General features: G+C 42.0%; 3 protein-coding genes across 9 annotated transcripts in view; 1 reads left to right on the top strand and 2 right to left on the bottom strand.

Annotated features, from left to right (window-relative positions):
• hvcn1 (hydrogen voltage-gated channel 1) overlaps positions 1-12,357 on the bottom strand; it is a 53,502-nt gene extending 41,145 nt beyond the window's left edge. For all 3 annotated transcript variants that reach the window (XM_061836105.1, XM_061836107.1, XM_061836106.1), the window contains exons 1-2: positions 12,228-12,357; positions 9,962-10,162 (exon numbers count right to left, since the gene is read on the bottom strand). In XM_061836105.1, the coding sequence (XP_061692089.1) occupies positions 9,962-10,138 (177 nt within the window). In that variant the 5' untranslated portion in view covers positions 10,139-10,162; positions 12,228-12,357. The remainder of the gene's footprint in view (positions 1-9,961; positions 10,163-12,227) is intronic.
• A 297-nt stretch (positions 12,358-12,654) lies between these two features.
• Positions 12,655-24,230, top strand: part of LOC133509230 (protein Jade-1-like) — a 31,693-nt gene continuing 20,117 nt past the window's right edge. The window contains exons 1-3 of one of the 3 annotated variants that reach the window (XM_061836100.1): positions 12,655-12,793; positions 20,503-20,639; positions 22,065-23,333. In XM_061836100.1, coding sequence (XP_061692084.1) covers positions 20,540-20,639; positions 22,065-23,152 — 1,188 coding nt within the window. In that variant the 5' untranslated portion in view covers positions 12,655-12,793; positions 20,503-20,539 and the 3' untranslated portion in view covers positions 23,153-23,333. Of the gene's footprint in view, positions 12,794-13,850; positions 14,097-20,502; positions 20,640-22,064; positions 23,334-24,230 lie in introns of those variants that run through there. The other 2 variants (XM_061836101.1, XM_061836102.1) reach the window with 2 other exon arrangements.
• Positions 23,124-24,230, bottom strand: part of LOC133509237 (uncharacterized) — a 61,906-nt gene continuing 60,799 nt past the window's right edge. For 2 of the 3 annotated variants that reach the window (XM_061836112.1, XM_061836113.1), the window contains 2 exons: positions 23,577-23,697; positions 23,124-23,301 (listed from right to left, as the gene is read on the bottom strand). In XM_061836112.1, coding sequence (XP_061692096.1) covers positions 23,124-23,301; positions 23,577-23,697 — 299 coding nt within the window. The remainder of the gene's footprint in view (positions 23,302-23,576; positions 23,698-24,230) is intronic. The other variant, XR_009797278.1, reaches the window with a different exon arrangement.

The raw sequence follows: 24,230 nt of genomic DNA, 5'->3' as shown, positions 1-24,230 counted from the left end.
CACCTACAGTGAAAATTTCAGACCCCTCCATGATTTCTAAATGAGAATGCAATAAAGCAGGGTGTTCAAATACTTATTTTCTTCACTGTATTTTACCGTTAGACTTGAACATGAGCTTACCTGTTCTGATTGACCCCGCAGCAGACATCACTGTTATCCCCCATGTGGTGTTCAATCAGCTTCTGACACTGTTACAAGCTAGTGGTCAAGACCTCCAGCTGCAGTGCTCTGCACTAACCAGCTGCATATTTTCAGAGGGAAACAACACTTTGACTTTCCACTGGACAATTCAGCCAATGACATTCTTCGATATGATTTATGCGTCTTCTATTGAGTCCATCCCCCTTGCTATTACCAAAGACCTCCTTTGCCACTTTGAGCTTCAAAATCACTATAAAAACCTTCAGATGAAGGTGCATCTGGAGCATGCTTTACCACCACCAATTTGAGAATTGACCTCAGACCGGTGCCTTGTGTTGGACCACTTGAGTGGCAGTGACATGCTAGAATGCACTCCCGTTCAAATGAGACACTCCGATTAACACCGCTGAGTCCCCCGTTGCCACCTCGCCGCCGCCTCCTTTGCCATCTCGTCTAACCAACGAATCGGGAGCGCCACTGCACAAATGTTGCTGGTGGAATTAATTTGCATGAGTGCCAGAGAGACGACGCCGTGCTAGCCTGAGAGAACAAATCAGCATTTTCTCAGTCACTGTAAGCATCCCAATCTTCAATTCATGCCAAAAAACAATTGCATTTCCTTTAATACCACGCCGCCACAAATGCAACCACAACCAGTTGATGATCTTACAAAAGGTTGGACCGCACTGGTAATGTTATACATATCCAGCAGGGGGGCACTCTGGTCACACGGGACAGTCCATTAACCATATGTGTCCAACATTATATATGTCCTATTTAATCCAGCCGTATGGGGGCATAAACCAATGCAATCTGTAGACGAGTCCCAAGCCGGGGTAAATGCAGAGGGTTGCGTCAAGAAGGGCATCTGGGTTAGAACTTTGTCAAACAAATATGAGCGTTCATCGAAAGATTCTCATACCGAATCGGTTGTCGCCTGGGTTAACAACGCCCGCCTCCAGCACCATTAACCTGCAGTGCATTGGTGGAAATTCTGGTACTGTGGTTCGAAAAAAAAGAAGAGGAGGAAAGCAGATTCCTTGGCAGAAGAAGAAGAGGAATGCACAGAACCTACAATTGAGAGTAGAGACTTCAAAAGTTGGAACTATGACACGAAAAGCTCAAGAGTTGGTTGACATGATGATAATGAGAAAGGTTGACATATTATGCATCCAAGAGAACAGGTGGAAAGGTAGTAAGGCTAGAAGTTTAGGAGCAGGGTTTAAATTATTTTACCATGGAGTAGATGGGAAGAGAAATGGAGGGGTTATTTTAAAAGGAAGCGCTGGCTAAGAATGTCTTGGTGGTGAAAAGAGTACCAGATCTCGTGATGAGGCCGAAATTGAGGGTATTATGTCTAATGTGATTAGCGGCTATGCCCCACAGGTAGGATGTGACCTAGAGTTCAAAGAGAAATTCTCAAAGGAATTAGATGAAGTAGTTCTGAGCATCCCAGTCACAGAGAGAGTTGTGATTGGAGCAGATTGTTTTGGACATGCAGGTGAAGGAAACAGGGGTGATGAAGAAGTGATGGGTAAGTACGACATCCAGGAAAGAAACTTTGAGGGACAGATGGTGTTGGATTTTGCTAAAAAAAAAATGGAAATGGCAGTAGTGAACACCTTTTTCCAGAAGAGGCAGGAACATAGGGTGACCTACAAGGGCGTAGGTAGAAGCACATGAATTACATTTGTGCAGACCATGTAATCTGAAGGAGGTTACTGACTGTGTGGTACTGAAAGGAGAGAGTGTAGCTCAACAACATAGGATGATGTTGTGGAGCAGTGGGCCCCCAACCTTTTTATCACCACGGACCAGTCAATGCTTTACAATTTTTACTGGGTAATGGGGGGAGCCTGGGTGTATGCTGTATGGTTGTTTGTATTGAATATCGTTTGTATTGAAAATCTAACATAATAAACATTATCATAAATACTAATAATGAAATAAATAAAATAAACATAAAAATACATGTGGAAAAATAAAGAACAAGAACCAGCAATTACACATTTCTCTCTCTATCTGTACATATCTACACTACAGTTCATTTTTTTAAATGATTTAACTCTCAGTTTTTCAACAGATTAAATGAATTGTTTAGTTTGAACCATCTCCCCTCTGCCTCATTTCACTCTGTTGGTGACCACAATGTTGTGACTGATTAAACATGCCTTCAAAATAAGACAGATACGGCAAGAAAATGAATTCAAAGTGCATGAAAATTTTAACTCACCATAACACTAACACCTGAGCTTGTTTCTCTGCAACATGATGGTCCCATCTGCAGGTAATGGGAGACAATGACATTCGACATGTGTTGCTTATGTCCAGTTTATTCCGTTGTTTTGTTTTGGTTGCTGTCACTCCAGAAAACTCCGCTTCACACAGATAAGATGTCCGAAATGGCAACAGGGTTTTCAGTGCCTTACTTTAATCCAGAACACAAGTTGTTGTTTCGAAAATACCTTTAATGCTACCATTGTTTGCGATCTCCAGCAGCTGATCTTCTTGTTGCACAGACATGCTGGATTTTTAATAAATGGGTCATGGATCCATCCCTTGGCAGTTTGTGGGTCCTCTTTGGTTGGGAAGTATTGTTCGAACTCTTTTAATATCAAAGACACATGATCGTGCACCAGCTGGGAGAATGAATGTGCTGCCAGTGGCGACGTCTTTTCTGAGAGAAATCTTTGCAGCGGCTCTCGTAATTCACTCAGGCCACTCATGGAAGCAGTTGGCAAACGCCGCACACTGAGCGACAGTGCAACTGCGTTCTATCAAGTCTCTCAGTATGAGGTTTGAAAGCCTTTGTGCTGAATACTTGCGTTCAACCAACCATGGCACGAAAGGATACACATCACCTTTTACCATGCCCTTTAGGCTGTCTTCAAAAGCAGAAGTTGTATGATGTCACATTAGCATCAGACCTCTTTCCCGAAATAAGATCCAATCCTTCCTGAAAGCTTCCCAGATTTATTACAATCAGATCAGAATCATGTTTATTCGCCAAGTATGTCGGAAACATACAAGGAATTTGTCTCTGGTAGTTGGAGCTGCTCTTGTACAACATGCATGACAACAACAGTCAATTGTGACATAGCAATAAAGGTTGCTAGTCATCTTGCACTCCAATTACAACTCTTTTTTGTGGGGGGGGGGGGCATTGTGCAAAGGATGCAGAGTCCTCTAGCATTTAGAGCAGCTAGAGTTCCTAATAAAGCAAAAGTCAAGTACACTGACCACTGTGCAAAGGGCAGCAATACTTATACATAAATAGAAAACAACAATTTCAAAGTCAGAAATGTTAATTTCCAATTTCAAGCGATATTAGTAGAATGTGATCTAAAACGGAATTTAAAATTTTTCACCAAAAATTCTTGATCTGACAAACTATCTGAAGAAAACTTAAACGCACTGGCCTGTCAAGGAATAAACAAAAACGGTCTATACCCACAATGTTTTGAAAATGCTGAAAGTTTAGTTCAACATAATCGGCGTTCGCGGCAACATGCTAGCGATACATTGTAACAAACAGTCCTGTTGGCAATCTTGATGTATTGTTATAATCTAGAGTAATTTACGGCGTTATCAATATTGTCAATCCATTAATGAAAGCTAGCAGTATATTATCTATATCTTCCTAAAGCATGGAGAGGGGAAAAGATAACGCATACCACGGGCAAAATGACCGTTAGAATTTAGATCAAGTCAAAGTAAATCACAATCTCATCCGTATTATAGTTAGCGGGGGAGACCGCGCAGTACGCCGTGACTGTCGTAAATAGGAGGATGGCTTGCTCGAATCCGCCTTTATGTGCGTGCGCTCAATGTATTGGCCACACCTGAATCAAGCGACAAGGTGGATGATAGTCAAACACCTTTTTTGGCACCTTCACACGATCAACCAAAACTGCCTCACAATCGACACATTGACTTGTATTTCCCGTTTCCAGGTGAAGACTGATTGATTGTTTAGGAGCACGCTTGTTTAGTTAACGATTATGAAATAAAGACGTAAATTAATGTCAAGACTAGACAAAATAAGTGACGTCTTTCAATATTTATTTTTTCTACTCGTAACAAATTTTACCCGTGTGATTTTTATAATTATTATAAGGGAGAAGTTAGAAAGGCACTGAAAAGAAGGAAAAATGGAAAGACAATTGGTCCCGATGACATACCGGTGGAGGTATGGAAGCAATTTCGTGAGTTGGCTGGGGAGTTTTTGACCAACTTATTCAATAGAATACTAGCAGGAGAGAAGATGCTTGAAGAATGGAGGAAAAGTGTGCTCATCCCCATTTTTAAGAACAAAGGCGATGCTCAAAACTGTGAAAAACTACAGAGGAATAAAGACGATGAGCCACACAATTAAGTTATTAGAGACGGTGGCTCTGAAGAAACAGGAAGCAGAACTTGAGATAACAGAAATGAAGATGCTGAGGTTCTCACTTGGTGTGAACAGATTGGATAGGATTAGAAATTAGCTCATTAGAGGGGCAGGCAAAGTTGGATGTTTTGGAAACAAGGTGAGAGAGAGCAGACTTTAATGGTTTGGACATGTTCAGAAGCGAAAGAGTGAGTATGTTGGTAGAAGGGTGCTGAGGATGGAGCTGCCAGGCAAAAGAGTGAGAGGAATACCAAAGAAAAGGTTGATGGATGTTGTGAGGGAGGACATGAGACAGTGAGTGTTAGAGAGGAGGATGAACGAGATAGGCTTAGATGGAAAAAGATGTCATGCTGTGGCAACCCCTAACGGGACAAGCCGAAAGGAAAAGAAGAATCGAGAGAAAACACAGGCACCATGCTCTACGAGCCCAGACTGTGTGGGTGGACGGTGTTTGTAATTATGAGTGTTCCCCTTTAAGAGCCAAAGGGGGGCGGAATGAGCAGGAGACTGTATGCTTCCATGTTAAAAAAAAAAAAAAAAGGGGCAAACTGTGGTTCACTGCGCTGAATTGGTTTTCATGTGCGCTGAGAATGTCTGTATTTCTACTCGTAACAAATTTTACGCGCGTGATTTTTCATGCTCGACTGTGATGATTTGTGAGCACGGTCACGCTCGTCAAATGTGAGTGACTGCTGTTTAAAGTGACTAGTCATGTAATAATCTGGGACGATGTCGATTGTGCAAGTGTTGCAGAAATTTCTCAGTTGATTGCAAAAGTGGACCAGATGCTACAAAGGTGTGAGAGGCTAGCATTAGTCAACAACAGATGTGCAGACAGTACAGCGTGGTGAGACGATTACAGAAAATGGACGAGTAATGTTTGCTATAAAATAATAATCGGCTCGGCAGAATGTGACAACAAACTCAAGACAAAAAATTGGCACCAAGTTGCAGCTGAATTTTAAGTTAGCTGTTTAAGATGTTAATCCAGAATCAGAATCATCTTTATTGACCAAGTATGTAATAACACACAAGGAATTTGTCTTTGGTAGTCAGTTTTGGTTGTCCATTGCAGTCGGAGTTTGTCCTTTGTTGTGGCAGTCCCAAACCAGACCATGATGGAGGTAGACAATAATGATTTGATGACCACTGTTTAGAACTGTTTCAGCAGCTCTTGTGACAGGCCGTGCTTCCTCAGAAGCCATCAGAAGTACAGTAATCACTTGTTTTCCGTGGTTAATTGGTAACAGACCCACCTACGAAAAGTGAAAAACAACGAAGTAGGGGTAAATGGCGTTTTTTTTTTTTTTGTTTTTTTTTTTTTTTGCTTCCTAGGTCCTTGTCATCTTGCTGGGGATGCCACATTATACCCTATCAATGCGGCTTCCCGCTACAGTACTGTACTAATGTATGCTGGCATTTTATTTTATAATTTTTTTTTTAATTCTTATTTTTTTGCTGCATTGGTGTGTGTCATCACGGTGGGGACATTAGTATGTAGTGATCCGTTTATTTTTTTTTTTTGGGTGGGGGGGTCTGGAAAAACCAGCGATGCACTGAATCCGCAATAGGTGAAGAAGTAGAGAGGGATTAATGTAAATCCTTTGCTGCGCTTTTTTTTTTTTTTTTTAGTATGGAGTTGATATATATATATATATATATATATATATATATATATATATATGAGAGAGCGAAAGAGAGAGAGAGATCATGAAATATAAAAGTGAGCGATAAAATGCGTGATCTACAGGGCTAGTGCTACACATAGGCCTAATCGTATTCACAGTTGTCAATTATATAATATTTGAGAAATTTATGTCCAACTTACCTTTGTGTTTCCTGGTTTGGATATGCTCCTGGAAAGTTTTTGTTCCTACCGGAACATAGAGTACACAGCACTTTGCTGGGAACGTCCACTTTTTGTATGTGTTCGGTTAGACATGTTGATACAGTTTTCGTTCCTATCTGCACGGTCACACTTTTTTCAAGCTATGCCCATCTGAAACAGTTTTTTACACTGTGTTTTTTATCAATTTCCGTTGCAGAATCTTCATCTTTTCACTCCTGGCAAACGTGCAGACCCCTCGATAACATACGTGCACCTATGTCTATAAGTTATAACGATGCCGTAGTAAACAGAATGGTTCTTTATGAAATGTTAACATGAGAGTGAAAATACCGATGAAATACTGCCAAAATGCTGCTGGAAATCGGAATGTTGTCTTTATTATGAACACCAAATTTAATGCAAACAGACAGCAATGCCGTTTTCCACTATCACAGCTGTGACTACTTTCATGACGAACGTTGCCGATAGATGCTGGTGGCCAGTCTTGATCACAGTGTCACCCCGCGTCATGCCGTACCCGCCCACCCCCCAAAAAAATTTTCTCAACGGATTTACACGTATCACAAAGATCACAATTTCAGATGAAAAAACTTGGAATTCTGTGAATCCGCGGAAAGTTTTCATCCCTGAAAGTTTGAGAAGTAGTCAGTGACCACTACGTAACGCTTTCCTTCCCAGTCGAACAGATCTATTCCGACTATTTAGACCAGTTAGACATCCAAGTCCTTCGAAACAGTCTTTATATTCCTCCATGAGTGAATCCTGAACAGTTGCATTGTTTGATGATGTCACTACAAACACTCTTTTGACAAGATTGAGCTTGATTGAAGCACTGAGCCCCAGTATTGGTTGTACACACATATCCACGATCAATAGTTGTCCTCTTATCTTATCTTGCAATACAACCTCCTCTTACAGGAACTCATTCTTCTGTATAATAACTCAATTTTTTCTTTACAGGATGAATTTTGCTCTTAACCTTCAATGCTTTGTAATCTCGTACAGAGATCAGATTTACATGAACACCTGTATCAAGCTTGAATGGTTTTATAGTCTGATTCAATTCAATTGGGACAATCCATTCCTCTTTTTCGGCTGTACACCTGTACCTCGCCTGTACCACTGCCCGTTGACAGGTGAGATGGGCTCCAGCACACCTGCGACCCTTCTGAGGATAAGCGGCTCACAAAATGGATGGATGGATGTTTTTTTCTCCATGTTTCTTCAATCTGGAAGTAGCTGTTTTTACCAAAAGGAAGCAGAAGAGGGGCAAGCGCAGGTGTCCGAGCTACCTTAGCAGCTAGCCCGCACCGGCCTGCTCTCCCTTTCATCACCCTGGCCAACATATGTTCGCTGGACAACAAGACGGAAGTTAAGAAAATAAGTATTTGAACACCCTGCTATATTTCAAGTTCAAGGGGTCTGAAATTTTCATCGTAGGTGCATGTCCACTGTGAGACACATACTTGTTGATATTTGAGAGAGACTTTGTGTTTACATCAGTGATACCTGGTGCCGTGAAGATGCAGTGGTTTGCAAACACTGTTCACCGCAGCTGGAGTTGATGATTGTCAAGTGCTGGCCTTTCTACCTACCGAGGGAATTTACTGCTGTTCTGTTGGCAGACATTGACATCCCTCCCAGCTCAACTAACATAAGGAGTGTGGAACTGTATGAACTCCACCGGCTCATCTGTGAGTAGCGGACATCACACGCAGATGCCTTCCTCATCCTAACTGGGGATTTTAACCTCGCCAACCCCAAGACCGTGTTTCCACAACTTTATGGACGTGTTAAATTTCCCAAAAGAGGGGACAACATTCTGGAAAATGTTTACACAGCTCACAAAGGAGCAGACAAAGGCTTCTCCCTCCCCCACCTGGAAGCTTCAGACCACACTACTGTCAAGCTCATGCCAGCAAAAATACCTCTGGTTATCAGAGGCACTCGAGGACTGTTTTCCCACCACAGACTGGAGCATGTTCAAACAGGCAGCCACCCACAACAACATCACGGACTTCCAGGAGTACACAGAGACTGTAACTGCCTATATGTGAAGTTCATGGACGACATCACAGTCTCTCGTCTCCAACACCATCCCAGCACAATAGATCTCTCTGGCTCCTAACAACCGGGTGCTGCTGCTGTCTTCAACACCTCACTGAGCCAAACTGTTGTTTGTGAGTGTGAATGGTTGATTGTTTATACAGTTGTACCTCTATTTATGAAATTAATCCATTCTGGACGCCGTTTCGTGACGTCAAACTTTCATAGTAGAAACACATTTTTCATGTAAATGGCCTAATCCGTTCTAAGTCCCAATCCACCTCCACCAAAAATAAGCATTCAAAGTGTCCATAATATAAAGAATATTGAAAATATGTTCATTTACCTTTGAGGTTGAGCAACGATACGACGAAAAGGGTGCATAACAAGAAAAAGGGCATCATGAGGGACAGAGGAGGAGGAGGCACGCATACAACTTAATTCCACTAAAATTAATAAATTCCAAAAACTATGACTTCAAAACAAACACTAATATTACCTTTCAATGTTTCGTGAAGTACGGATCCAAGGATGTTTGCCTTCAATGGTTTTTAATAATCTTGCAGAAATGCGCAAGGCAAACGTCGTCGAAGTCAGCGATAGCCCGACTAGTTAACACATTTTTCGGATGATTCTTTTGAATAAATTCAGAAATGTCATGGAATTTTGTCAACACTTCTTTTATTCTGATTGACGGAATAGTGGCTGCCTCCTAAACTTCTGCATTGCCGTGTGCTGCATCACCTCCAGCTCCTTTCACTCCTCCGTCAAAAGATCCTTGTGGTGCTCCTGAACGTGGAAAGATCCTTGTAGTGCTCCTGAACATTGAAAGATCCTCGTGGTGCTCCTGAACCAACTGGTCGATATTCTCAGCCTTTCTCAGTGAAACAATTTCCTCAACTTCAAGTTCAACCTCCACTTCGATCCTCACAAAATCATGTCAAGCAGCAGCATGAGCCCACATGCACGCCTGTCTTTTTCATATTTCTCACCGATTCCTTATTTTGTTTTGATGGACAAAAGAACTCTTGTCTTCTTCTCACTGGCAATGGCCATCAATTTCTTTGGGCCCATGGAGAAAAAAGATGAATAAATCGTGCAAAGCTGTACAGACCGAATGTGCGCAAGCGTATGACAACGAATTTGGTGACGAAAATACAGGAAGTTTGTCACAGGAAAAGATTGACATCCTTGGAGGAATGGAGGAATGTGATGTCAGTTTTTATGTTTGAGTTATTTAGGAAGGGGCGGGGGGGGGGCTGCTATACATTACATTAGGATTACATTACGATGCATCATATTTAATTGATGCCAAGTTCACATTAGGTTAAAATAATATCTTTATTAGACCCATAATGGGGGTTAACTTAATCCTATGTGTTAACCATGCAGTCACACGATCAATTAACCAGTGTTTTTATCCACATACAGTATCTGAATTACCACTTGAACCACTTGGTGTAAATATATCCTTATTGATGTGGATCCTATAAATTTATGAAACAACATTGTATATAAAAAAAAAACACACACACCTGAAAGCGTGCAGAGCTGTAGAGTCTTTTCAGGGAATCCCTGAAGGTCAGGGTTTCAGGGCACTGCCCAGTGGAAGGACCCAGTTCATCACTGTCTGCGTGCAATTCTTCCTCCTCCTCCCACTGGCCAGGCTGCTCATCACCCACTGTGGTGAAATACCTCAAGTATTGGGCCATGACAATCTCTCAGAGGGACCCAGGCTATACAGAAGAAAGTGCATGTCATTTGAATTTTATAACTCAGAGAGGCAGTCAACTAGTTTAAAAATGTTAGTTTCTTATCTAGTTGATTAACATGTTAATTAATTAAACAAACCCTGATAGCGGCAGTTCAAGACCATTTTTTTCTTCGTTGGGGGGTTGCAGGTAGACTGGGGCCAGATGTTTTATTATGGGGCCACAGTTTAAAGCTCTCTCCCACACAAGCCCACATCCACGAACACCCACACTCAATTTACTTAATCATGGCATTTATTTATTTATTTATTATTTTGTTGTATTTTCAATTGTATTCAGAACATTATTTTCTTGTATTCTAAAGACTGACCATACAGGGAGTAAAACTGCAAAGTAGCTGAAGCAAGACGTCCATGCATCACATTTTCCCATTTTTAAATGGCAACAAAGAGCAGTGCAGAGGAATACACAACATTTCAACAACATAGTTGGCCTATTGTATATAACAACATTAAGAATAGACTACTGTTTTGGGCTTAATTGGTTTTGTGTTTTGCAAAAAGTAAACTAATGTTAGTTCAAAGCATCCAAACAACTCAAACTGACATAAATACCTGGTCTGAAAGAATGCTACAAAATGTATTCAGTGGGCGACCAACAAATTTTGACCACAAGTGTTTCTTCTTAAGTTAACAAATGTTTTCTTGGTTGTGATTGCCTATTGTCAAGTAGATGGCAATATTGTGCTGGGATTTTCAACAAACCATCTTGAAGTATCTCAGCAGAACGTTTTAATGATAAACATTAATTCCGCATTTTGCATCACTCCAATACCACAATTATAATATTTACATTTTATTTAATTTTTTGGGTGTGTGTATGTGCTTCCCCACAATGATAATTGTTGGTGTGTTTTATACACCTTATGTCGTACTCCTATACTATGGTGGCCATTGACCTCACAGTTCTGAGGATCGAGGTTCAAATCCTGGCCCCGCCTGTGGGAAGTTTGCATGTTCCCACGTGCCTGCGTGGGCTTTCTTCGGGCACTCTGGTTTCCTCCCACATCCCAAAACTATGCATTAATTAGAGACTCTAAACTGTCCCTATCTGTGATTGTTAGTGTGACTGTTGTCTGTCTCCATGTACCCTGCGATTACCCGGCAACCTGTTCAGGGTGTACCCTGCATCCTGCCCAATGAGAGCCGGGATAGGCTCCATCACTCTTGTGACACTCCTGAGAGAAAGCGGCTCAGAAAATGGATGAATGGATGGATGCTGTACTATAGGTGTACATTGTGCTCTGTCTCGAAATTCCATCCTACCTTCCACTTTCAGTGCTCCTTTTCACTGTGTATTGAGTGTGCTTGAGTTAAAGGTGCTGCTGTCATACTGAAGGTGAGCGCCCCCCCCCCCACACACACACACACACACACGCTCACACCAGATCCCCTAACTGAATCTGGGGAAATGTGGGCACTGGTTGTAAGCTAAATTTTAGCATAGATGTGCAGTCTCTGGGGGGAAATATTGGTTCATTTATCTCTTCGTTAACTAACTTGTCATCATTTCATCATGTTCGACTTCCCTTTTTTCATCTTGCAACGTTATTAACAAAACAAGTACAGCGCGAAGGTGGAACTATTTAACCCCATGAAGCCAACCATACATGAAGATTTAAGTAAAGCAGAAAGACAATGTTTTAAGGAAAGTGTAACACTACGCTAATATTTACAAAGAATAACACTTTCTGGTTCCTGTGCCAATGTATTTGACAACATTCGTCTTAAATAGACCCACACAACAACAACAACAGTAACATTTGAGTCTTGAGTTCAGTCGAAATCAAAGTTCATATTAAATTAGCCCATGCAACAGATGTCTGAGTGTATTCATTACGTCTGCATTTTTTCAGTCACAGAAGTAACCCAACTCCAAAGAATACTGACAGAAACAATTCGCCTTTAAGGGATCCAAGTTAACCACCATCAGTATCGCTTACTTCATTCCTTTCTTAAATGTATACTTTGCATAGCTCAGAGCATGTAGTAGTTTCGCTTGGTCCCACAACAATTAAAATTGTGCTCACCCTGTTGTCAATACCGATGCACTACAGAAGTTGCACGCCGCTCTCCCAAAACACACAAAACCCGAAACGGAAATCCACTAATTTGCCTCCTCAGTAAAGCGTATCCGGATCCGTTTACTTCCATTCTTTCCTCTCGAAAAACTGAACTACGTACAACTCGGCTGCGAAATTGTACTCGCAAGCGTCTTAGTTAGTCAGTTACTCTTTATTTTGATGTACAATTAAAATAAAATGAATTCATCATTTAAAAAAAACAATTCAACAAATGTAGAAAAAAATATTAGCCCAAGTATAATTTTAAAACATGCACATTCAAAAAGGAGGTCGCTGATGTTGTAGTGGTACACACGCCTGGTTTTGGTAGGGACAGCGTGGGATGAATTCCCGCTCATTGATGCTGTCGGTGTATGTCCAGTGACTGACTGGCGACCAGATCAGGGTCTCGTCCGCCTTTCGCCCGGGATTAGCTCGAATAGGCACCGGTGCTCCCATGTTCCTTGCGAGGATAAGAGGCTTGAATAATGCATGGATTGGTTGATGGATGGATAGACATTCAAAAAGGAGTGGTAAGTAAAACATATGCTCTCAAACATAAAAATTACATAAATTTTCAGAATAAAAACCAGCTCCCATGGTGAATGTTATCTGCAAGGAATGTCTCATTTTTACTTTTTAAACATTTTCTGTTATTATTAACTATAGTATACTACACTCTACATTTTATATACACAGAATTGTAGGCACACATTTGTGGGCATAGCCAAGATGCACTGTATATTAAATACATCTAAAAATGTATTATGGATTATTTGTATACATTAACTACGACAATATTAATCCTGGCAGCACAGTAGCGCAGCTGTAAAGTGTTGTCCTCACAGTTCTGAGGTACATGGTTCAATCCCGGCCCTGCTTGTGTGGAGTTTGCATGTTCTACACTGCCTGTGTGGGCTTTCTCCAGGCAATCCGGTTTTCTGCCACATCCCAAAAACATGCAACATTAATTGGAAACTCTAAAGTGCCCCTAGGTGTGATTGTGAGTGCGACTGTTGTCTGTCTCCATGTGCCCTGCGATTGGCTGGCAACCAATCCAGGGTGTACCCTGCTTCCTGCCCGTTCACTGCTGGAATAGGCTCCATCACTCCCGCGACCCTTGTGAGGATCAGCGACAAAGAAAATTGATGGATAGATGGATATTAATCCCTGAAAACACCAGTCAATCGGCTGGCTCTGCTGTGCCATTACATTTCTTTCATTGAAACCAATTAACATCCGAACATTGCTTCAGTTTTAGCCCCAACACATTTCACAAGTTGACCAGACACAAACTTCTTGTGGTTGTTCTTAGAACTTGGACTTTAAAGTTCCTGTATCACATCAAGTTGTGTGCCCTGCATCCTCACTCGTAAATAGGTTTGGGATATTTTTGGGTGGAGACAAGGTTAACCAGGGACACGTGGAATGTTGGGTGGATCTTGAGGGATTGCTGGAGCTTCAATTGAACTGATTGATTAAATCGGAACTAAACCAATAAAGCATGGAGTTAGCGAACAGGATTCTGTTTGGAGTGGGAAGTTATGGAAGTAAAGCCAAACCATCTGTCACACATTGTACACAGGCATGGCGGAGCATCGAAGATATACCAGCTGCTTATTCCTGTCAGAGTCACCCTGACGTGCTCCCAAACAGACTGGACCGATTGTAGGTGATCTCTCACCGTGGTATAACCACCATATCGTCTCGTTCCTGAAACAACAGAGCTTGGAAACCGTAACATGCCAAGAAAGAAGCGATGGTGAGGGAGTTGTGGCAACGTCAATCCATCAGATAAAGGGACTCCATGGCATGGGAGTGCGTGCAGTAACGCAGGCAAGATTCAACTCTAGATTCTGATTTGCCCGCTCTACCTGGCTGTTGGACTGTGTGTGGTACCTAGAAGATAGACCGGATGGTTTTCCCAAGCCTTACAAAACTCCCGTCCATACTCGGACAGGAATTGAGAACCTCATTCTGAGATGATGTCAATGGGGATTTCATGTAGTGTAAAGATGTGAATCACATGGAAGTTGGTGGTTTCAAATGCAGAGGGTAGCTTGAGGAGGAGTGCGTACATACTCTATCTGAAAAACTGATCGTTAATTGTACAAATAACAGTGTTATCTTCAGAAGGAGTCAAATGCGATCTGGGGCCTAGGGCGGCTCAGGATAGGTAAGGCCTGAAGCAAATCAGCTGGGGCAGATGTGATGTCTTCCCTTGGGCACAGACGGATCAGGCTCAAATTAATGTCCAAGTGTCTTTCAACACGCTGGGTCAACAGCAACACCATTGGATGACTTGGATGGTGCAGGTAATTCCTGGATGGGCCCACTGAAGAATGTCAGAACATATCAAATTGCGTACAAACCACTGATCGGGAGGGCCAGTCTTGTGATCCAGTTGGGTTCTCTGAGGAATTTTAACCACCTGCTCGATCTCCTAAGTGGCTGCCACAAAAAAGCAGGAGGAAGGAAACATGGGTTCTGTCAGGGGGGTTGTAAGGGCATCTCCCTGCACCTCCTCATCTCATTGACACCAATTGGGCCAGGCATATAAGCCTTGTAGATTGCATTGTCAGAGGCCAGTTTGCTGTGATTGACACTGCAGCATTGTATGTGAGTATGCAAACCTCTTGTGAGATTATTTCCCTCATTACAGCGTTTCCGTGCCACGTAATCAAGTCTTGTTCATGTTTCAAGTTGGGTCGTTCTTCCCAATCACACCCTTTCAGGTCTCACTCTCATTGCCCACTTGAGCATTGAGGTCCCCCAGCATATCGATGGAGTCCCCAACGAGATGGCTCTCCAGCACTCCCTCTCAGAACTCCAAAAAGGCTGCGTATTCTGAACTCTTGTTTGGTCCGTAAGCACAAACAACATTCAGAACCTGTCCTCCCACCTGAAGGTGTCAAGATTCACGAGGAAGGAGGTCATTGTGGCAGGGAGAGGTGGCAGAAGTGTTGGTATGCCTCACCACGGGAGTTTGTGGGGAGCCTGGTCTTTTAGTCTCATGGAACATGGGGCAATGAAGTGACCTAGTTCTCCACAGTACAACCTTAATTGTTGATTGAAACTGTGCTGATGCTCCTGATGGTCTGATCTGGTTTTGATGAGTTGCACGGGCTTATTCAAAACAGTGGGGTGTGATGAGGAGGGGTCAGGAGTTCAGGATGTAGTAGAATTCCTGTGGAAGATGCAAGTCTTCACACTCTTCTTCCATGGTCTTTCCCGCAAGTGATTGTCTAGTCAGATGTAAATCAAAATTAAGTCCTCGAGTGAGGTGGGTTCATCTCTGGCTATGAGCTGGTCCTTGAGCTGGTCAGAAAGCCATCTTAAAAAAAAAAAAAAAAAAAAAAAAAAAATCAGCATGTGATCATCCCGCCCACAGTCACCTGCCAAAATGAGGGGTAACTGAGAGTAAGGAGGCGGTGAGTGGTTTTCCGGCCCTGAATGAGGGCAGCCATTATTGAAGAACTTTTTAACTTTGGCCAAAAAGGAATTGAATGACGTGAGTACCATGGAGGAATTATGCCCATAACATGGTTACCCATTTGGCATCTTAACCACATTGGAGATTGGTGACAAATGAAATTTTGGATTGTTCAGTAGGGTAGGTCAACGGTTACAGATTATATACACAGGAGCAATAGAAAGGTCCCCTGTGTAGGAAAGTGAGGTCCCTTGTCCTGAAGGTGTGATTGATCAGAGACTGCTGTGTCAGAAGGAATACTCATGGGGTGCATCTGGGAAGATATGAGGGATACCTGTTCTTTCTTTGTATGTATGGATTACTTGTGTGATTCCCAAAAGCTTGCAATTTTTTGATGTAAAGCAAAGCAAATTTATTTGTATAATGCATTTCATAGACAAGGTAACTCAATGTGCTTCATATGATTAAAAGCATTTAAAAACAAATAAATAAAATATTTAAAAAAATGAAAACACTGTACTGTGCAAGAAATATCATTTGAAGATGGAAATACACTAAAAAAGCCTGAGAAAAAAGCTGGATTTGAAAACATTCACACTTGGGGTTGATGTCATTTCTGTGAGCAATTTATTCCACTTGTGTGCAGCATAAATGTTGCTTTACCATGTTGGATTTGGACTCTACACTCCACTATTTGACCTGAGTCAGTCAATCTCAGAGCCCGACTGGGTTCATATTCCATTAACATTTCTTTCAATGTATTCAGAACCTTATCATCTGGAGACACTGCTAAAGATAACGGTGTCATCTGCAGAGCTATGATCGTCAAACTTAAAGTTCTGAAGAATTTGACTTCAGGGTAGCCTATACAGGATGAACAAGAGGGTCCAAGAACTGACACCTGATAGACCCCATAGGTCATTCCCATTTAGTGAGATTGAGCACTCCCAATGGTTCCAAAATAATTCTTTTCCTCCACGTTGGACCTGAACCATTTAAGGACTCTTCCATTTAGTCCTACCTTTGTTTCCAACCTGTTCAGCAGGATATTATGATCTACTGTATCAAAAGCCACACTGAGATCAAACAATTGACCCCTTTCCCGAGTCATTATTTAACCTTATATGATTTAGCACTTTCAGATTCTGTACTGTGAGTGTGTTTGGAAACCTGATTGAAATTTGTTATAAAGTCAATTTAAGTTTAAGAAATCATTGGATTCATTCAAAATAATTTTCTCAACAATCTTGGCTACGAAAGAGAGATTCGAGATGGGTCTATAGCTTGCTAACATGGAAGCGTCCAGCATTCTATCTTTTAAAAGAGGCTTCACGGCAGCTACTTTAAAAGCTCTAGGAATCTCGCCAGACTGAAGTGAGCAATTAATTATTTGCTGCAAATCAGCTTAAGCAGAGATCATAATAATTCTGAAAAAGTCAAATGGTATTGAGTCAAGAATGCTCATTGATGGTTTCAGATGCTGAATCGTTTTTGCGACAGTTTTTTTTTTTTGGTCGCTTGTGTCAAATTGTATATGGTAATAGTGTTTTCCCTGGGTGGTTTCAGATGTGGAAATATTTGATAATTTTGCTGATTTATGCTGATTGTCAAACTGTATTTGAGGTGTAGCACCTTTGGAAATATATACATACATCAATTTCCCCTCCTCGAGCCATCACCTTATCGTGGTGGAGGGGTTTGTGTGTCCCGATGATCTGAGGAGATAAGTTGTCTGGGGCTTCACACCCCTGGTAGGGTGACTCATGGCATAAAGGTCCAAGGTGAGGGACCAGACAATGTACGACTCCAAAACCCCGATGACAAGTGCAAATGTTCGATCTTGGTTTTCCTTGACCAGACGTGGGTCACTAAGGCCCCCCTTTGGAGCCAGGCCTGGAGGTTGGGCTTGAAGCCGAGAGCTTGGTGGCTGGACCTGTACCAAAGGGACTCAGCTGGGCACATCCTGAAAGGGTAACATTGGTCCCCCTTCCCATGGGCTCACCACCTGTGAGAGGGGCCATAGTGGTTGGGTACGATTGTCATGGTCCTGCCGGTCCAGCCCTGGCTGTGCGGGTGGCCGCACTGATTGGAAGGCGCATACATGCGCCTCATCCTGGCTGATTGGCCCCGGTGTATATAGGACCATGGGGACGACTGTTCCGGCACCAGATTGTCGCAATTCATGTCCCGTTCCTGCACTCCCGTATCTCTGATCGACAACCCGAGTGTACTAACCACCGCCCGTTCCCCGACCGACCCCGTAAGCCTGACTCCCTTGATATTCCTGCCTGTTTTGATCGTTCTCCCGTGTACCGACTCCTGCCTGCCCGCTGACATGCTCTCTTTGCCCGACGTCCCACCTACCGCTGCTGCACCTTACTGCCTGTCCGATCCCAGACCTTGGAATAATAAAAGTTTTTTCCCGAATTACACCTGCGTCTTCTGACTCCTGCATTTGGATCCTACCTCCGTTCCGATGGGTCGTGACAGCGATGTGAACTCGGCGGCCGAGTCCCTCGTGGAGCCCTGTGGGAGTTTCTTTGGGGCTATGGGTAACAGAGTCCCTTGACGCGAGCTGTTCGATCCCTGTATGGCCGTTGTCAGAGTTTGGTACGCATTGCCAGCAATAAATCAGACTCGTTTCCAGTGAGAGTTGGACTCCGCCAAGGCTGTCCCTTGTCACCGATTTTGTTCATAACTTTTACGAACAGAATCTCTAGGTGCAGCCAAGGCATAGAGTCTGTCTGGTTTGGTGGCCTCAGCATCGCATCTCGGCTTTTTGCAGATGGTGTGTTTCTGTTGGCTTTATCAAGCCGTGATCTCCAGCTCTCACTGGAGCGGCTCACAGGCAAGTGTGAAGCAGCTGGGATGAGAATCAACACCTCCAAATCTGAGACCACGGTCCACAGTTAGAAAAGGTTGGCGTGCCCTCTCCGTGTCGGGGATGAGATATTGCCCCAAGTGGAGGAGTTTAAGTATCTTGGGGTCTTGTTCACAAGTGAGGGAAGAATGGAGCGGGAGATTGACAGACAAATCGGTGAAATGTCTGTAGGGGTGCGGATTTTGTATTGGTCCGCTGTGGTAAAGAGGGAGCTAAGTCGAAATGTGAAGCTCTCAATTGACCCCTCTGTGGATATTGCGCAATCCGCATCACTGACCAATCAGAGGCCAGAGATCTGCATAAATCACGCCCCTTTTTTGCTCCCGCTATTTTCTCAGACAACATTGCATGGTCCAGTATAGGTTTTGTTAGCGTTTTATCATGTATTTGGGTTATTTAACAAAAAATATGGTTAAGAGGTGTAGTCACGGACTTTGTAATAGTGACGACAGGTATCCTGAAAGGCTACTTGGTGGAGTTCGATTCGTACCCTTTCCAAAACCGAAGACCCAGTACGAAAAATGCCTTCGATGGATCAAACTTTGTGGAAGACCGCATCATCAAATAAATCCATCTAATATCAACCGCAATGTTTGCACGAAGGTATGCCCTATATTTGATTTTCAATACGTCTCGTATAAATGAATTTGAAGTTCTTCGCGAGCATAACATTGCTACGTGTGAACGATTGACACACTTATTCTTTGTTGAGCAATATTTAGCGATGATCGGACTGCACAAACGTGTCGCTTTCTTGCCGGCTCGCGGCCGAAGCTTCACCAGACTGTGTTTGCGCGAAGATATGCCCTATATTTGATTTTTAATACACGTCTCGTATAAATTAATGAGACGTTCTTCGCTAGCATAACACCACTACGTGTGAAAGATTGACACACTTATTCTTTGTTGAGCAATATTTAGCGATGATCGGACTGCACAAACGTGTCGCTTTCTTGCCGGCTCGCGGCCGAAGCTTAACCAGACTGTGTTTGCACGAAGATATGCCCTATATTTGATTTTTAATACACGTCTCGTATAAATTAATGAGACGTTCTTCGCTAGCATAACACCGCTACGTGTGAACGATTGACACACTTATTCTTTGTTGAGCGATATTTAGCGATGATCGGACTGCAAAAACGTGTCGCTTTCTTGCCGGCTCGCGGCCGAAGCTTCACCAGACTGTGTTTGCACAAAGATATGCCCTATATTTGATTTTTAATACACATCTCGTATAAATGAATTAGACGTTCTTCGCTAGCATAACATTGCTACGTGTGAATGATTGAATGAAATCAGAAGCATGGCGTCTCTCTCAGTTAAGAATGTATTGTATTTAGAATCTATAATATATTGTTGATTTGAATGAAATCAGAAGCATGGCGTCTGTCTCAGTTGAGTATGTATTGTATTTAGAATCTATAATATTTCGTTGATTTGAAACATGTTTGCTTCTTCACTTTTTTAGCACTTTGTAAACCACTCACTACAATTCAAGACATTACCTGACCCCTTTCCTGCGGATCCCCTTTGTCGGTCTAAATCAACCAGGAAGGCACCATTAAAAAGAAAATGTTTGAACTTTGCAACTGAGCGGTATGGTTTTATCTGGACAATAACTCAACATTGGACAATGGAAAAGACAACAAAGTGTTTTGAACTATAACTATATTTTGTATTGCATAATGTGCCAGTTCTCTGGGTTAAAAGTCACAATTCAGTGCTTAAAAATCCACTTTTAATGTACCAAAACAAGGAAGCACTCCCCCTATATATATATATATATATATATTATATAAATGACAATATTAAAGTACAGCTGTTCAAAACATTGTGCATCACAGACTGAAATTTTAATTCTGGAAGCATAACAGTGCTGGACAAGTTTCTTTATGTATAAAACTCAGTTATTATTTAATCATTCACAGGAAATCAACTGTAAGTACTCAGCCTGAGGAAAGCACCATGACAGAAGATATTGGCACCAACGGCGATACATCTACCGGAACAGTTTCTACTGCGAGTACCGGAACAGTTTCTACTGCGAGTCAGACGCATTCAAGATGTAAGATGTTTCTTTATTCAAGTTAAAACAAAACGAAGTTTAAGATCCATATAGGGAAGAACACAAACATCCTATGTGACACAAATGTAAACAACCCTAAAAAGAAATTCATGGGTCAGTTGAATGTCTTCTGATATAAGACTGCACATGATGGAAATAAAATTGACTCAGCTTATTCAACATATTCTCCATGAAGTCAATGTTTGGGTATATTCTTTGAACAAATAGGTCTACTCTTGTGTAGACCACAAAATCACAAAACTCAGCTCCAGATGTGAGCAGCTGTCCTTGTACTTGGTAGTAATAGTTGTGATTACTTTTGAGCCTCAATTGTTCATAATTATTTTCCAAACAGAAACTGTCTGAAGTGCTGGCTTCTTGTACAGTAACATCCCGTGCAGAGTAGGGGCATTTGACCTCAAGGAGTCCTGTAATTCCATTAGAGCACACTTTGGAATCGGGTGTTGATTCAAGATATGGAAATTTGGGATTCACTATTAGTCCACAGTCATGCAGATGGTTTCCTGTACTCTTGATATATTGTGCAGCTGCCACTTTTTCGTTTTTTTGGCCATACGAAGTTTGCACTGAGCTGAAACGCTTTGGGTCGATTAATTCCATCAGAAATTTGTCTGTAATTTTCTTTCTTTGCAAAATTGCTCCAAAATTAGATGCTGTTAGACATTTTTTTCTTTCTGCGTGCCACAGAGTACTGTTGGTTTGGTCCCTTGTGCTTTCTTCTATCTTGATACACTGTTCTTGATGTAGTTCAGTGAACCATGTCTTGAATAATTCAGCTGGGGTAACTTTTGCTGATTGAGGGAAGGCTACGTTTCCACAACAGGTCCCAACTTTCTTTGCATCTTCTAGTTCAAAGAACCTGGCCTGAAAAATAAACATTTAATGAGTGATTACAGTTTGAAAAATACACACTGTATCATCATGTCCATGTAAACTGTTTCAACCATGTAAACTTCTTCTTCTTCTTCTTTTCCTTTCGGCTTGTCCCGTTAGGGGTCGCCACAGCGTGTCATCTTTTGCCATCTTAGCTTATCTCCTGCATCTTCCTCTCTAACCCCAACTGCCCTCATGTCTTCCCTCACCACATCCATAAACCTTCTCTTTGGTCTTCCTCTCGCTCTTTTGCCTGGGAGCGCCATCCTCAGCATCCTTCTACCAATATACTCACTCTCTCGCCTCTGAACATGTCCAAACCATCGAAGTCTGCTCTCTCGAATCTTGTCTCCAAAACATCCAGCTTTGGCCGTCCCTCGAATGAGCTCATTTCTAATCCTATCCAACCTGGTCACTCCGAGCGAGAACCTCAACATCTTCATTTCTGCCACCTCCAGTTCAGCTTCCTGTTGTTTCAACCATGTAAACATACTGTCAAAAATTATATAGTTTTTTTTTTTTTTTTGTCAGGGGTTGAACCAATGGATCTGATGTCGTTAGTCGCTGAAAAGGAAATCCTACTGAGAGATTATGCCAAATGCACACTTGAACACCTGGAGACCAAACGACAGCTGAACATGCTGGAAGAAAAGTTGAGACGGAACGACAATGTGACATCTTCATCTTTCACTGTTGATGTGCTTATGGAGGATGAGAGTCATATGCATTATTACACAGGCTTTTCCAAGGACACATTTAATGCAATTTTCAAGTTTTTGGTGCCTGACACTGATTCATGCCCTTTAAAATATGTTGGCAAAGGCAATCTTTCTCAGATAAAGAAGATATCATTTAAAGATCAATTACTATTGACTCTATGCAAACTAAGAAATGACTCTGACCTACAAGACCGAGCTTTTCGATTTAGTCTTACAAAGCAAGTTGTTGGCGTTGTGTTCAACTCGTGGGTGAATTACATGTATCTCCGATTTGGTGAAGTATGCATCTGGCCACCCAGAGATGTTATATATGAACACATGCCAGGTAATTACAGACAGGAATTCCCAGATACTTTCAGCATTATTGATTGTACTGAAATTAGAATTCAAAAGCCTTCATCACTCAATGCCCAGTCTCAAACCTACAGTACTTACAAATCATGTAACACACTCAAAGCCTTAGTTGCTGTAGATCCCAGAGGGTCTGTTATATTTAGCTCTATGCTGTTTGCTGGATCGATTTCTGATAAGGAAATCTATAAAAAATCTGGATTTCAGTCTATGTTGATACAACTTGTTGAGATTGGATATCTAAAAACGGGTGATGGGATAATGGCTGACAAAGGTTTTGACATTGTGAAAGAAGTAGAGGATGTTGGACTTAAACTGAACATTCCACCTTTTGCCAAATCAGGGATACAAATGAATTCACATGATGTGAACCTTACACAAAAAATTGCCAAACACAGAGTTCATGTAGAAAGAGCGATCAGACGAATTAAAAGTTTCAAGATACTGAGTGGCCGCATTTCTTTGTCACTGATGTCTTCAATTGCACAGATTTGGTATGTCTGTTCTTTTCTAACCAATTTCATGCCATTGTGTATAAAAAGAAAGTGAAACTTACAGATGTTGCAAGACCACCAGCCACAGGCACTGTACCCAGATGAGTGTTCAATGTCAGTCTTGGGCTGGACACCACATAGGCCATTGAACACTCTTCCAAAGACTTTAAGTGATCAATATATTTTTTGTGGGATTTAATGTTTCTGTGAAATAAAGGAGTTTGACAGTTGATTAACATTTGACAAGTTTATTCATTGTTGGTTATTTTTGTCACATCATGCAATAAAATGTCAATGAACAGTATTCACAAGAGTGTATTATGAACTACACTTAAAAGAATTGTAGTGTATGAATAATATAAAATGGGTGCATGTGTACATGTTGGTATTGTTATTATTAAATTATCATGAAATGAAATTTAAATTATGGTGACGACAGAACCAAACTGTTATAGCGTAATGAAACAAATTAAATTTACCTGCAGTCTGTCAATGTGTTCCTCACAGGTCTTTTCTTTCTTACAAGTTTGGGGTTGACAAATACAACTTGTGGAACTGCAGCTGGCTCAATCTTCTGACCTCTTGGCTTGCTCCATTGCTCTGGAAGAGATGTGCATGCCAGTCTCGATGGCACTTCCGTGAAGCCCATCATCAGCCATTGTTGTAATGCTATTACCAGCCCAACAATATTTGAACAGGATCCAGAAACACTGAAAAAATAGATTTATATTTTAGATTATATTTTAGAGCCTTTACAGGTTTCTGGCCTCCCCCTTAATGATAAGGTGAGAAGCTCGATCATCCAGGAGCGGCTCAGTGTCGAGCTGCTGCTCCTCCGCATTGAGAGGAGCCAGATGAGGTGGCTGGGGCATCTGATTCAAATGCCTCCTGGACGCCTCCCTGGTGAGGTGTTCTGGGCATGTCCCACCAGAAAGAGACCCCGGGGATGACCCAGGACACGCTGGAGAGATTATGTCCCTCGGCTGGCTTGGGAACACCTCGGGATCCCTCCAGAAGAGCTGGAAAAAGTGGCTGGGGAAAGGGAAGTGTGTGTATCCCTGGTGAAGCTACTTCCCCCGCAATCCATCCCAGATGGATGGATGGATATATCCATTTTCTGAACTGCTTACCCT

This window comes from Syngnathoides biaculeatus, chromosome 11 (genome assembly GCF_019802595.1).
Source record: "Syngnathoides biaculeatus isolate LvHL_M chromosome 11, ASM1980259v1, whole genome shotgun sequence".
Classification (NCBI taxonomy): Eukaryota; Metazoa; Chordata; class Actinopteri; order Syngnathiformes; family Syngnathidae; genus Syngnathoides; species Syngnathoides biaculeatus.
This window is presented reverse-complemented; position numbering and strand designations above follow the sequence as displayed.